We start from the raw sequence: 14,237 nt of genomic DNA, 5'->3' as shown, positions 1-14,237 counted from the left end.
GGGCACGCAGCAAAATGTGTTCATTTATTTATATGTATTTTGATTTATAAGTGCGTTCGGTTGACTTTTTTTTTTTTTGTGTGTGTGTGTGTGTGCCTTATGTTTATATATATATATGTACATGTGTGTGTGTGTGTACATGTATGTGTTTTATTATTATTATTATTATTATTTTGTTTGGTCATGATTTTGTCTCAACGGTGGGTTTATGTGAATAAAATAAATAAATATAAATATGTATATTTTTATTGTTGTTGAATGAATGCAGCCTTTTCGCTGTTTTTTTTTTGTGTGTGTGTGTGCTTTGATTTTGGAATACACACACATGCATACATATAAATATGTACGGTGGGTGTATATATATATGCATGTGTGTATATATTTACCTTCTTTGTTTTCTCACGATTTCTGCTCTTCTAAGGGTTGTGTATGGAAGAGCGGTGGGAAAGGGGACGAGAGAGAGAGAGAGAGAGAGAGTGCGCGTTTGTATGTGTGTTTGTGGGGTGGGTGGGTCCTTCTCTTCAGCGTGTGCCGCGGTGCCCTTTTGTGTGGATGGGAACCACCCAGAAAATATATATATGTATGTATATATAATATATACATGTATTGCATGACTCTTATTCCTTTGCTTCCGCCAATCACTCTCCCTCTTTGGGTTTATTCTTTCCCCCCCCCCTGTTTTGCCCCGTTGTGTGGTGGGTGGGGAAGTGGTGCTCAATGAAGGGATATTTAAGAAAGGGATTGCATTCCCCCAATGCTCTTCTGTATAGCGTCATCTTTTCACTGAGTCTTGTAGTGGCGGTGCGATGTTTCACAAATCGCTGGAGCTCCCAGATGCGACTTCGATCCAGGGTGATAGTTCTGGCCTCTGTAAAAAAAATCGTGGAGGAGTGGGAGGAGCCATGCCTGCTGGAGGTGGATAAACTAATGACTGCGTCCACGACAGTTGACGTGCACCATAAACGATTTTTAAACCTCCATGAAGAAAATGAGAAAGTGAAGAGTGACGTTGCCCCTTTTCATGGTGCCGTGTGTTCCATGGCGTATGCACCTGCGGTAAATGTGGGCCAATGGCTGCGTCTTTGGTATGTTGGCCGTTATCTGTGTGCATCAGCGGTGGAAGACATGCTATGGATGCAAAGACTGGGTTATATCATCAAGTTTGTTGCATTTCGACGACTCACTTTGATGGCGGAAGCGCGGTATTATGCAGCGCTCTGGCGCAGTGCCCTCTACGGAGGAAGTGGGGATCATGCGGCGATGGACGTTCCTGCTCCACGTATGCCTTTATGGCTTGTAGGGCGACGCCCTTTTTGGATTGTACCTTTATCTGGGAAGGATTCAGGGCATTATCTCTGCCTTCCATTGAGTTATTTCCCTGTTGAGGCCATCCTCACTAGTACCGCAGAGGAAACATGGATCAAGAAACTTGTGGATATCTTGCCGCTTCTGTCAGAAGAGTTTTCTTTGCGTTATATTTCTGATACGTTGAGGACACGGCGTACAATTCGTCTTGTGCGTCTTCTTTTTCAGTGGAAATTCCCTTCTTCGTGGCAGCTGTTATGGAATGAGATTGATCGTTTATTCCTTACATATGCCACACCGTTGGCGAAGGGGCAACTTCAGCGAGGTGAAGCGGTGTGTCGTCGTTTCTACGAAGAGAAACTGTTTGAAGGGGTTGAATTGGTGACAGGTGAAGGGATTGACATGGAAGATGGGGAGGACGGTGTTTTTTACCCCACACGTAATAAACGAAAGAGGTGCGTCGGATGTGATGTGTTGCTACGGGACGTGCGTGTCTCGCGTCGGCTACAGATGCTACTACACCTGCGTTCACTGAGTCATGCCGTCCGTGTTGGTATAGGTTTGATGGCACCACAGTACAACTTCTTTGCGGAATGGATGCTGTTGAAATTTCTTTCCCCCACCACAACTGATGGGGATCGTCATAAAATTCTTATGGGGTTTTCAGGGCATGTTCTTCGGGATACGCTTGGGGCCATAATGAGGGCCGTGATTTGGTCTTTGGATGACTCTGTCAAGGCAAACATATGCGCCGTATTGCGCAACGAATTGCACCATGAACTGAATGTGAAATTGGCCACGGCGGATGAAGCCTTTTTGAGGCGCTGCATTGAAGAAGGCATTGCAGGACGGGACAATCCGGTCGAGAAGTCGTCGTCTTATGCCGGGCATGTGGCGTCGCAAATTCTTGGCCGGTTCGATTACGAGCGGCGAGGAGTGATGGCGCGCATTATTGTGGTTCTGCTCAGTATATGGCGACGCGAGATTGGCGTTGCATTGTTTGCTGCCATTGTTGCGTTGTTTGATTACCACGAGACGGCGCATGTTCTCAGCTGTTGGCTGGGCATCACGGTTCATAAGGAGTTGTACCATGAGCTAGCGCAAATGGAGGAGGAAGGGCTTCCGCCTGCAGAGCCGCGCTACGGACTCCGCCTTATGATGGACGTCTTGGCAGGGGAGGGGGGAAGAAACGAGGAGACGAGGCCTCGTACATGCCAGCGGAACAAAAAATCTCACCCGTGTCTCGCACTTATCGTCTGTGGGGGAAATTTTCTATTGGACTGGCCGCTCTCAGCGAATACATTCCCGGAGAGCAATGGCGACACCACAACTCGGCATCATCTTAAGGCGCTTGAAAGGCTTCTGGATGATGTCGTCAACAGTGGGGACTATTCTCTTGTGGCAACGGAATCATCTACGTGCCGGCAAAAACTATGTGGAGGTTCGCTTATAGAAAGTCTTAGGCTGAACGCCGCATTTGTTCGGGAATTTGTGTTAAAAGTGGCTCTTCAAACCTCCGAGGCACCGGTGACTGCTGGAATAGGAACGAGGGACTTTGGTAAAGGACACGCTTTGCATAAGAAAGCGGAATCCATTCTGCATTCTGAAGAAATTGCTCTCTTACAAAATCCGCAAGGTATGAGTCATATTCCGCGAACACTCTCCTTTCATGATGTGTTCGATAAACCACCGCGATTTATTCTTCGTCAGCTTGGCCTCGAGACGGTCTTCGCTTACAGGGCAGCCATGGTAGCTAATCAAAACGAATTTCGTTCTCTCACAGAGTCTCTTGTTGATTTTGTATCGAGTCCTTTTCATAATGTTTTTGCACGAACGTTTGTGCATCTGATGGAATTTACAGAACGAGTAATTTTTTACGCCATCTTCAGCCCATATGTAAAGTCGCCCTGGAAATCGTGGCCAATCATTCGCCACCTTGTTTCTCCGGCTTTGTGCGGCAGTGGAGTTCACCGTACAGGAGAAGATACATTTGGCGTTTTGGGTGGCGTTTCGCTTTTGGGACGCATGAGTGGCTACCGTGCCACATTGAAGGTGTACGGTGATGATAGCTTTGGGCCTCCTTTTCTTTTATGCGTGCAGCTTTCCCGCCATTTGCCAACTACTTTGCATGATGCTTCTCCGACTCATTATGCGCCACCACTGATGGAGCGCCGCCGGGCGTGGAGAAGGGTCATTCAACTTCATGGGGAAGTTGAATTTGATAACATTGGCCGCATTGTTGGCGGATTTTCGTTGTTAAAAGGGATTGATTTTTGTGGTGTTTACTTTGCCTACCCGCAGCTTCATCATCACGTGGAAGATGGATCCCTGCAACCCACTTTGTCGAACATTACTGTGCGATTTCCAGTTGGCCAAATGACGGCTATCACTGGACCAACAGGATCTGGAAAAAGCACTATGATAAGTCTGCTAAAACGCATGTATGATCCTTTGCCGAAATTGCGAATTAATGAGGAATACAATGCATGGTGTAATAGCCAAGCTTTAATTGATGTTCTTCGTCATTGTTTATGTGCGAGCACGCCACCCACCACAGATGGAACTGTGAACAATATTATTTTAATTGACAATATTCCTATAGGGTTTTTTTCCACTTCCTATTTGCGGTCGGCAGTAGGGATGCTGGAGCAAGCGCCGTGTATTTTTGAAAGACTTACCTATTATGAGAACTTTTCTCTGTTTGCCCCCGGTGTTTTCATGGAGGATGTCGTGAGGGCGGCGAAACTGTGTCGCTGCGAGGGATTTGTTGAGTCCCGTGCCCTTGCATACGACGACTTTGCGGGGCCCTTGAGTTCGGGGGAAAAGCAACGCCTGGCACTTGCTCGTGCAATCCTAATCGGCTGCAGGGGGTTGAAGGTGCTCCTGTGTGATGAGCCGACTGCCCGTTTGGATGGGTACAATGAAAGCCTTGTCGAGGAGGCATTAAGGGGGTTGCTGGGACCGCCTCGCTGCATGACGATCGTCGTTGTCTCCCATCGTCTTTCGACGATCCGAAACGCTACCCACGTTGTTGTTTTGAACGAGGGCCATGTGGAGTTCCAGGGTTTCTTGAAGGACGCGAGGAAGTCATGTTGGTATTTTCAGCGCATCGCGGAGGCTCAGGCATTACACGCCTAACTTGTATGAGCGCCATCGTGCGGATACATTTATGTATTTATTTATTTATTTTTGGAGGGAATGATGGCAATGCGTGCGCATGTGTTTGTGCAATGTCAGTGGGACGGCTGCCTGGTATTGTCGGGCGGGCAGGCGAGAGCGCACATGCGGCTCTGAGGCAGCGAAAAGAGGTGCGGTATGCGGGCGGAATTCCACGCTATTATTGGTTGAACCTTATTTTCTCTTCCCTTTTTTGATTGCTTCTCGCTGGTCAGCAGCGTGCCTTAATAGCACAAGTGCTGTGGTTTGCATCGACAAACTCGCACCCTCCTCCAGGACCCTCACACGAGGCGCGCCGCAGGGAACAGCGCCGTCACCTATCATGTTCGTCGTCGTCTTGCGGTCCCGTCGTCCTTGTCCTTCGAACGTACCCTAATTCGCCGAGGGTTCATTGCTGACGCCCCCACCACCATCGCACAGCAGGGCAACAGAGATACGATCAACTCGGCCTCAAAAGAAGGCCTGAGTGCCGTCGCAGAGTGGACCGGAGAATACTTCATGGCGGCAAATGCCAGAAAGACTAGTTACACTCTCCTTGGCAGCGGCAACACGGCCCCACTGCGCCTCGCTTATGAGGACGCCCCGGTCACTATGGAACACATGCCGACTCTTCTGGACGTCAAGTTCCAGCATCCTCGTGGAATGAGCACACGTGGCGAATCGCCATGAGGAATTGGATCAGCGCCCACTCCAACTGGCAACGATTTTGTCTTTTGCATGGGGAACTAGGAGGGACACACTGAGGCCGGTGCACATTGCGCTGCCGCAGGCGGAGGCGACGCACGGCGTCAGAGTATGTTGCTGGGTGGCCTTCCCGACGTCCCGCTGCACGCCGGATCCCGCAAAGTAGCAGGCGAGCAAAATAGTTGCGTGAAACCCGAGAGTAAGTAGAATGAAGTGTGCCGTGTTGGAGGCAAAGCTGCAGCCCCTCCCCGATGCGAGGCGCGTAGTAATGCTCTGCGTTTTAGTGCCTCCATTGTCCGCCACCCGCAGCACCCCGCCAGAAAACCTTACGACTTCATCATGGCCCTGCGCCCTGCGCTTCGGATGGAAGTTCGCTGCCCGCGCCTCCCGCGACGGTGCCGCTGCAGATGGCCCCGACGAGGTCCAGCACCAGACTTGTGACCGCTGGCTCGCCCGCCACATCTGACGCACAGGCCTTTCGCCACACCCAGAAGAAAACGCCGCGAAGGATGGACAGACGGCTTTGTGGAACTCGGCGTCAAAATTGGGAGCAGCGGCGATGCTCTACCTGAATGGAAAACCAATCAACATTGCCAGGGCCGGCGCAGGACCGGTGCCATGCAGCCGTAGAGCAGAATGCATCGACCAACACCTTGGTGTAAGGAAGCCATTGAGCAGCATCCCTCGGACAGGCAGTGCGCCGTACAGTATTTCAACCTTCACAGGCTCACAATCTCTCCTCAGTGCACTACAAAAGCGACTCCTCTCACGGTTCTAGATCCCGTGGTGGCTCACATTGTCGACGTGCCCTTTTCTGTCACCCGCAGCGCCGAGGAGCGCGCACACGGATGCAGCTTGTTGTTGGCCACTGCGGCGTGTCCAGGAACGGAGCTTGTGGTGCGAAATCCGAGAAGGCATCCGACCTCGCACAGCTCACAGACACATGGATCACCGGCATGGTCGCACTGTCCAAACATATTGTTTGTGCCCGACAGCTCAAGCCAGAAGCTCATCGCCCCACCGTAGCAGGCGACTGGGAACCCACGCACACGGACGCCATCCTCACTCGTGGGGAAGAGGCCGCACTGGCCCGCTTCCGCACCGGGGTTTCGCACAAATACGGATGGCTGCTACGGTCGCTGCGGCCTAGATGCCGCACAGCAGGCACGCCAAGAAATTCGCATGAAAATACCTTCTCCTCCCGCTGGGCCTCACACCTCCACGATGCGACGCCCGGCAGGCGCCGTGCTTGCCGCCCTCCCTGGTGTCGTGACGCAAATGTCTAACGCCGATGGCGTTACGCGCTCCCACGCGCTGTGGAACGTCAAGTTCCCCGGCGAGCTGGAACCGCCAGAAATCCCACCGGAACCAACACCCGCCACTTGAGCGAGGACGAGGGCAAGGAACGGCACACTGATCGCACCTCCGCCGCAGACTGCACGGCCCAGGCCGAAGAAACTCTCAAGCAGTTTCCGCACAGCGTCGTACGACCAACAAGACGGGCTCAGACTTCATCTCCGGCACTTCCACAATCAAGGCCGCCCCGGACAATTAGGAAGCATCCCCAGGAATATGAATATCTGACTCCATCCGCCCCGCTCGAACGCACTTACTGTGAATTCAGGGTTCAAGTGATAGCAGGACCAATATCCCGCATAAGAGCAAAAGAACGCTCAAGAACAGAGCCGCAGCCAGCACCAAAGAACACAGCACTCCTTCAATGCCCTCAATGTGACGGGCAGGCGGGCAGTGCCCGGGGCTGACCACCCACACCCGGCACAAACACCCGACAGCAAGAAATTCAGGACACCAAAAAAATGGAGATTAAATAACCACGCACTGCAAAATTTGAACCTCCGCATAAAGAACATCCAACTCACACAGGAACCCTGAATCCGCGCAGAAGAGAATGCCACCGGGGAACAGCGCACCGTGTGTGTCCAAAGTGGCGCGCACAAATCCATTCATCAGCGCCACGCTGTCGCCGTGAAAGCGCACTTCGCACGGCGGGCGGCAGCCCGATGGAATTACGACCGGTAGAAGTTCAACGTCCGACATGCGGTTTTCAGCGCTGCAGCAGTGACGGACGGACCCGCCACCGCACGGCCAGCCACAGGCATCGAGCGGACATCATTAAAATCAGGCCAGCGTGAACTGTGCGAGGGGACGAGTACGCATCTACTCCGCTGCCCGGCTCCGCCGGCGCCTGGAGAAAAACATGGAGTGGACACCGGAGAAGTGAGGAAATTGTGCTTCAAGAAGTTGGCGCGGATTCCTTTTTGAGGTGGAACGGCGCTGCTGCCAGCGGCGCCTCCGCGCGACGAGAGGGCACAAGAGCTCTCGCAGATGCGGCATAAAGCCGATGCTGGTGGCATTTATTTCTTACTTTCTTTCCATTTTTTATAGATTGCCTGGTTTATTGATTTGTTATTTCATTGATTCTCGGCAACGCCGGATTATCGGGCTATCGTGCCAGTCCGGGGGCGGATGCGTCACGCGGTTGTGTTTCGCGCCTTCCCACTGCAGCGCCATCTCCGGGTGTCGGGGCTTTCTTTCACGTCTTCACTCAGCAGGGCGGACGTGCTTGACGATGGTGGCCGCCGTGCGGGTTTTCGGATTTATTTGAAAAACGCGAGGAAAAACAAAAACAAAAACAAAAACAAAAACAGGACGGCGCGGCTCTCATAATTGATGTGTTCATTTTTTCAATTGTTTTAATCCATTTTTTTTTTTCTTTTATTTGGCAATGCCGTTGGTGCATTGTAAATATAATCAACGCGTACTGACGCAGCTTTTTCTTTGCCCTTACCAATCGATTGACTACACCTCAATTGTGCAGCTCTGGTAAGCGTACGTTGGAATTCAGTGGCAAGGATAACCTTACCCCGCGGGCAGCCACTATAGAATGGCTCCAACATCTGCCCTTCCGGCCCGTAAAACTAAGTAAACAAGTACGCATCTGGTTCGAAGCATAAACAGCAGACGCTTAGCTTCCTCTCTGGCAAGTGTGCTAGACCCTGGCGCCACGCTGAGGCGGCCGGCTGCGCCAGGGATTGACGCACATAATATAGATATTCACGAATTCGATAGCATCGGATGGTTTGAGCCATCAAAGAGTTTATGTACATTTGGTTATTTGATGTATGCATTTATTAGAATTGAATAATAATAAAAATTCTTAAATAAGCAATGGGAATAATCATCTGGGCCGCTGGCCGGCCCCTGAAATTATCTCAAGAAACCAAAAAAGATAGGGAAAAAGGGGTTAGCGCAGAAGCGGCTAAATGCATCATGTTTTCTTGTGATAAAATATATGCATTCTGACGACCACTCACGCGGCCTTTTGAACTCAAAATCTGGAATATTATTAATTACGGAGTGGCGGACTTCGGGGTCCTCCAGCCACAAGACACCGCCGCTTCCCCTCGCCAAGTCCTGAAGTGTAAAAAAACACGACCGCGTAATATCCCGTCTGCGGGGTTGTCCGCCGACCGCACGTATGCGAAGGATGCCTGTATTCCGCGTGAGCCCAAAAACCATATATCCGTCACGGCTTCCAAATCAAGGCGTGTGATTTTGAGCTGCCTTTATTCGCCGCTCCTTGCGGTGAAGTGCTGTCCACCCAAACGCCGACGGTGCGTGGCTAGATGTCGGAAACGACCGACACGGCAAAGCGTACCGCGCGCGCCTCGGCCTGCGTGATGAGAAAACGCTCCCTCTTCCATTTTCCTCCGGCAATTTTAACGTCGCCGGAGTCTGGAGAATAAAAACGGCTCCCCATCCATGGATCGATGCGTCCGTGATGATGGCGGCCGATGCCTTTTCGGTGGGCTTGATGATTCGCTTACGATTGTATTTTCGATGATGTGTCGCAATCTCTCGCCCGAGCCAACCGCTGCCGGCGGAAGGTTCGCCGGGGATGTCTTCTCCACAATCCCCGGTTACGTGCGGACAATCGTCGTCGCACTGTCTTGATGAAAAAGTGGCGGTCACATAAACGCGTGCCCAAAATGGCCGCCACGTACAAAAAGCGTGACGCCATAACCTCCATTTCCGCGATGGTCAAAGAGTTGAGCGCCGGCATGGCGCGTACAGACCGGGCAAACTCGTCACTCAGGGACACCGTCCGGAGCGTGATCGAACCGCGCCCCCAGGAAGGTGTGCTGCGTGGCGCCCGATTCGCGGTCCTTCCCCGTCGTGGCGTGACGGCCGTCCGGGTTACGAAGCGCTTGGGCCTCCCACGATGTCGCGTCGCTTTTCGACCTTGTGACGCGCATATTGTCGATCCAAACGTCGACACGCACCAATGGAGGTGCGGCCCAGAGGCGGTGAACCACCGTCGTCGCCTCGGCAACTGCTGATAACAATCTGGCGAATTTCTGGGCCGGCCTTGTGTCCCATTGGGGGCCGCGCCAGCCCCACCAGCGCGCCGTCCCCCACGCAGAATCAAAAGGGGTGCCGAGTCTCCCGCGGTAAAAAGAGTTGAAAAAGACGCCTTCGAGTCCAGGCAGGAAGCGGCCTCAGCCATCACAGGTGGCAAATAATGGGAAATGCGCAAAAAATGAACATGAGCCTCGGAAGGGTCGTGTCTGTTATTGTCGCGCGGCCCCGCGATCCATCGTCGTCGAAAACCGGTGGCCTTTCCCTCCGCAAACGCAAAGGGCATTACCCATCCACCTGCTATCGCAGAATAAGCGCCCTCAATTATTCCCAATTAATTCAATAATCGCGCGTCGTCGACTGGAATCCTCCGCGGGCCTCCGCCTGACGTGGCGGAGGGCTGGGGAAAAGAGGACCGCCCGACGCGTCCTTGTCGCGCGTCTTGTGGTGGTGGCGGGGCGATGGCGAAAACCGCGGAAAAAACGCTCCTCTACTGTCGGCCAGGGTTCCTGTCCTTCCGCGGTTTCCCTCGCATCAACGCGGCCAGCGGCGACGCCTGGGCCGGCGTTGTGGCGCGCCTCCCCGGATATCGCGCTGTGTTCCTGGAAGGTCGAACGACTCGCCGTCATCCGCGCAAGTCGAAAGGCAACCCGTCACTTCCTTTCGGCCCGGCTGCGGATGAATGGATCCGCCTCTTCCTTTTTAAAGGGCGCGTCCGCTTCGTCTCCGATCGCGCCGCGATTTTTCGCAACCCCAGAACCGCCACGCCCAGCGGAGTCCGATTCATTTGCGACATGGGCCGCGGCATCCTGGCGTCCTGCGGTCGGGTCGGTGGCGCCGCGTCGATTGCCATCGAAAAGGCCGCGCGGCTCGCCTCTTTGTTCGGCTGTTCGCGCGGGCGGCGGGAGGCTGTGGGGCGCCCGCCTGCGACCTTCTCCGCCCCCACGCCGACGTCGCAAACAATCCCCGAGCCGCCTCGCTCGCCCTCCTCGCGTCGCCGGCCCGCAGCGGGGGTGCCGGAGCACCGTCGCACCACAGTCGGGCTCCGTTGGCGAACAAGCCCCTTCGCCCTTCTCGGCGATGGCGTCGGGCAATTTGAAATATCGAGTGGAGGTTCGGCGCGCCGCCTGTGCGGGACGGCGAGCGGCGGCGGCATGGGTGGGGCCGCCGCCGTTGTTGACGGCCGTCCGCGTCGCGATTGATTCCTTCTGGCCGCGCCTCGGGCTTTGCGTGCGGACGCCTCGCGCCCACGAATGCGACGCCGCTGACGTCGCGCGGTCGTTGTGCCCCTCCCCGTTCCGCGAGAGGCTGGGCTGCCCTCGCAAAGGCGTCGGCTTCACGAACGGCGGTGTGAAGTCGGGCGCGCTGTTTGGAGAGCGGGGCGTTGGGGTCGGACGCCGTCATGAGCCGCGTCCGGAACGCCGGCAGTAAGGCCCGGCCAAAATCCATGAAACGGTCGGCGGGATCGTGCTCCGCTTTCGGCGCGCGCGCGTCCACAAAGCCAAACCGCCAAAGGGAGGTTCAGCCTGGCCGCCCGCCTGTCGCCAATGGTCGTGTGCGCCCCGGAGGTCGGCAACGACTCCGGAAACGCCCTCATTCCACACACGTGTGGCCCGAGAGGTGGCGTCGAACGCGCGAAAACTTCGTTCCTCTTCTTCTGTGCCAGAATGGGCGTCCAAGGGGAGGGCGCAAGAGGGCAAAGGCATGGAGGGATAGAAATGCGGTCTCCCAAAATTGCCCTGGGACGATTGGGAAATTACCTACTGTCTCTCGTCTGCCGGGCTTCGTCGGGCCGTGCGTGATGGCGCGCCCCCAACCACCAAACGACGCGTCGGACGCTGCCGTTTAATACCGCCATCTTCGGCCGTATTTTGACGCGTGGCTGGTCCGTCTGCCGGGCCCCTCCGAGAGGTGGGGGCTCCTTCCCTGGCCGCCGTCTCCGCCTCCCGCGCGGCTCGCGGCGCTTCTCTGGCGCCAGCGCGTGCCTCTCGTTCCTGTAGTTGGGCGCGGGTTGCCTCCAACTGCTGTTCGCGTCCGGCGACCGCGATGCCGGCTTCGCGCGCCGATAGGCTATTATGCGCCTCTTCCGCCTGCGAGTGAAGCTCGGTGTTTCGATTCCGCGCGCCCGCGATGGCATAGGCGTGGTCCGTGCTCAAGCGCTCCCTTTCAGCGATGATGAGCCCTCGGTGGGCCCCCAACTCCCGGGCCGCGCCCGCACGATGGGCAGGAGCGATTGGGTCTCGAAATTTGGTATTTGGGGCGCCCGGCGATTCGCAACGTGTCCTGTAAGGCTCGAATCCACCCAGGGCTTGGTGGTGGGTCCCGAAATCCATGCGCAAGTCTGTCGTTGAGGCGGCCGCGGCTGACGTCGCATCCGACGTCCCGGTTGCATCAATGAAGGCGAGCCGCGCCCGGACAGCGCCATGTTGGCGTACCAATTCTGAGAGTCGGGCGCCAATATCGCTCCACTCGGGGACCGTGCAAAATGAATCCCCGCTTTTTTTTAGGCTTCTTTAATGTGGGAGTTGTGTTGGTCTGTTTTTTGGGTTTGGGAAAAAGTTGGCGTTTCTTTGGAATCGAACCCGTGACCCTTGGCAATGTTTGTTGCGGACTCTGGAGCGTCTTAGACATTTAAGCTAAGAAGTAACGTTGCCCGTCGTTTGTAAGATTACGATGGAAAAATTCCCCATTTGGTTTCGAAACTATTTTTACGAGGTTACACTGTTATTGGAGACGGCTGTGTATATCTTCTCGGCTATTTAGCTAAGATCAAGTTTTTAAACTGTTCTTATCAGAGTAATTCCTGATATGGGCTTCGTCCCAGGAATAGAAACCGCTGATCTCTCAAGCGTTCTTCCGGAGTTCCACGTGTCCGGATGGAGCGCTTCCTTTTCCAAAATCGTGTTCGCTTTTACAAAATGCAAGCCGCAAATAGGCAAAAAAATTCATCCGTGACAGGACTCGAACCTGCAACCCTCTGATCCGTAGTCAGATGCTCTTCCATTGAGCCACACGGACTTGCCGTCTGTGGGTGAGTTGTTGTCTGAGCGGCTGAAAGTGTTGGAAAGACCTTTTCTTCCTTCCACGTCGTCGAGGCCATAGGCGCGTGCAGCTGACAAAAAACTGACGAAAAGTGGGGGAAGGATGATGGAGTCTGATGAAAGGAGTTTTTTTGAATGCTGCCCATGTGATCGCATTTTTTGTTCCTTTTGCCGCGGGCAGGGAAAAAGGTCACGAAGGCGCGGCCCGCCAATGGACGCTTTTGTTTCGAACGTCGTCCCAGAGGTCGATTGTTCTTTTCTTTCTTTGACGGTACGTATTATCGAGGTTATTTTTTATCACTTTTTTTGGTTAGGGACGGTGGTCGCTGCCAGTGTGGCTCTCCGGGCGGGCGATTTCATTGTCCTTCATTGTTTTTGTCCTGCGGCGTTGAGGATGACGTTTTCTCTGACTCGAAATTGATCTTTTTAAGAAGGCTTCTGCTTAGTGAAGTACCTGCGCTATTTTTTCAAAGTGGATAAAAATTAAAATAAACTTCCCGAATGGCAAGAGAAGTTCATAGAAATTACTTTTTTGAGGGGCCGTTATTCTTTATTATTATTATTATTATTATTATTATTATTTTGGTTGCTGTCCATAATGAAAACTGTAAATACATAGAAAAATAACATGTTCCTAAACTCTTTTAAAAATCTAATTATCTGTTTTTTTTTTTTTTTAAGAAAACACTCGCAAAAATTACTGCTACTTAAAATATTGTATGAAGGTGCAAAAATAGTAAGTAAAATTTATGCAGCATTACAACCATATATATTTATCTATTACTCTTTGAACGGAAAAAAAAAAGAAAAAAAAAAGAGGATAAGAAAAAATAGTGGCCCCAAAAACTTTTTGCTAAGGAACTATTTGGATGTCAAGGGATATTACCAATATGAAAATAGTGATGCTGGGGGAAGGCCGTGTGGGAAAAACATCCTTACTTCAACGCTTCGTTAGTGATTCATTTGAGGAAGAATGTGAATCCACAACTAAAGCGTCCATGTACGCTAACGTAACCGTTACTGTCTCCGATGGGGCTAAGGCAAAGCTGTCTATATGGGATACTGCTGGCCAAGAACGCTACCACGCTTTAGGACCCATATACTACCGTGATGCACAAGGTGCCATACTTGTTTACGATATCACAGACTACGAGAGCTTTTTAAAGGTAAAAATATGGTTAAAGGAACTTCAACAAGTGGTTGGTAATCAAAACATATCGGTAGTAGTTGTTGGTAATAAAATCGACTTGGAGCGCCAAAGAAGCGTCACAGTGAAAGAAGCTGAAGAATGGGCAAATCAGCAAAATGCGAAACACTACAATGTTAGCGCAAAGTTATCAATTCATATATCTGAACCGTTTAATGGAATTGCGAAGAGTGTAATTGCCAGGATCAACGAAGCGGATCGTATATTACACCCACAATCAGGAAAGATAAAAGATGGGGTGAAAAAACGGAACTTTGTGGGACTAGGGCCACCTGCACAGACTTCTCGGGGTGTTAAGGTACAATTGATTGAGAAACATGATGATAATGAAACTCTCACGCATAAACACTGTAGCTGCTGATAAAAAAATAATGATTAGAAAGAAAGAATAGTATATAACTGGATACTTTTTTTGATGTGTTGTCTTTACCTCTGCTGTTTTC

General features: G+C 52.5%; 2 protein-coding genes and 2 non-coding genes across 4 annotated transcripts, besides 16 other annotated features; 3 read left to right on the top strand and 1 right to left on the bottom strand.

Moving 5' to 3' along the window:
* Positions 1–5,068: a sequence feature (heterozygous, non-Esmeraldo-like haplotype).
* Positions 78–149: a microsatellite.
* Positions 151–173: a microsatellite.
* Positions 214–250: a sequence feature (AT_rich).
* Positions 316–385: a microsatellite.
* Positions 455–477: a microsatellite.
* Positions 571–607: a microsatellite.
* On the top strand, positions 718–4,443 carry Tc00.1047053506619.90 (ABC transporter, putative; the record flags this gene model as incomplete). The annotated part of the gene is made up of 1 exon (XM_807534.1): positions 718–4,443. One exon carries the CDS (start codon positions 718–720, stop codon positions 4,441–4,443), a length of 3,726 nt encoding a protein of 1,241 aa, XP_812627.1.
* Positions 4,471–4,494: a microsatellite.
* Positions 5,069–11,311: a sequence feature (areas not merged during assembly with more than two copies in the genome that could not be assigned to a particular haplotype).
* Positions 7,804–7,834: a microsatellite.
* Positions 7,960–8,218: a mobile genetic element.
* Positions 8,316–12,057: a mobile genetic element.
* Positions 8,361–8,585: a mobile genetic element.
* Positions 11,312–14,237: part of a sequence feature (heterozygous, non-Esmeraldo-like haplotype) that runs on past the window's edge.
* On the top strand, positions 12,291–12,430 carry Tc00.1047053506619.69. Its single transcript, XR_008255371.1, has one exon. It is a non-coding gene; the product is annotated as a small nuclear RNA (snRNA) U2 (small nuclear RNA).
* Tc00.1047053506619.59 lies at positions 12,493–12,564 on the bottom strand. The gene has a single exon. It is a non-coding gene; the product is annotated as a tRNA-Arg (tRNA).
* Positions 13,138–13,169: a microsatellite.
* Positions 13,383–13,418: a sequence feature (T-rich).
* Tc00.1047053506619.49 (ras-related protein Rab21, putative) lies at positions 13,457–14,155 on the top strand (the record flags this gene model as incomplete). Its single annotated transcript, XM_807535.1, has 1 exon — positions 13,457–14,155. One exon carries the CDS (start codon positions 13,457–13,459, stop codon positions 14,153–14,155), a length of 699 nt encoding a protein of 232 aa, XP_812628.1.

Source organism: Trypanosoma cruzi, genomic scaffold (assembly GCF_000209065.1).
Source record: "Trypanosoma cruzi strain CL Brener 1047053517003 genomic scaffold, whole genome shotgun sequence".
Lineage (NCBI taxonomy): Eukaryota > Euglenozoa > Kinetoplastea > Trypanosomatida > Trypanosomatidae > Trypanosoma > Trypanosoma cruzi.
The sequence above is the reverse complement of the archived record's forward strand: the minus strand, read 5'-3'. Positions and strand labels throughout refer to the sequence as shown.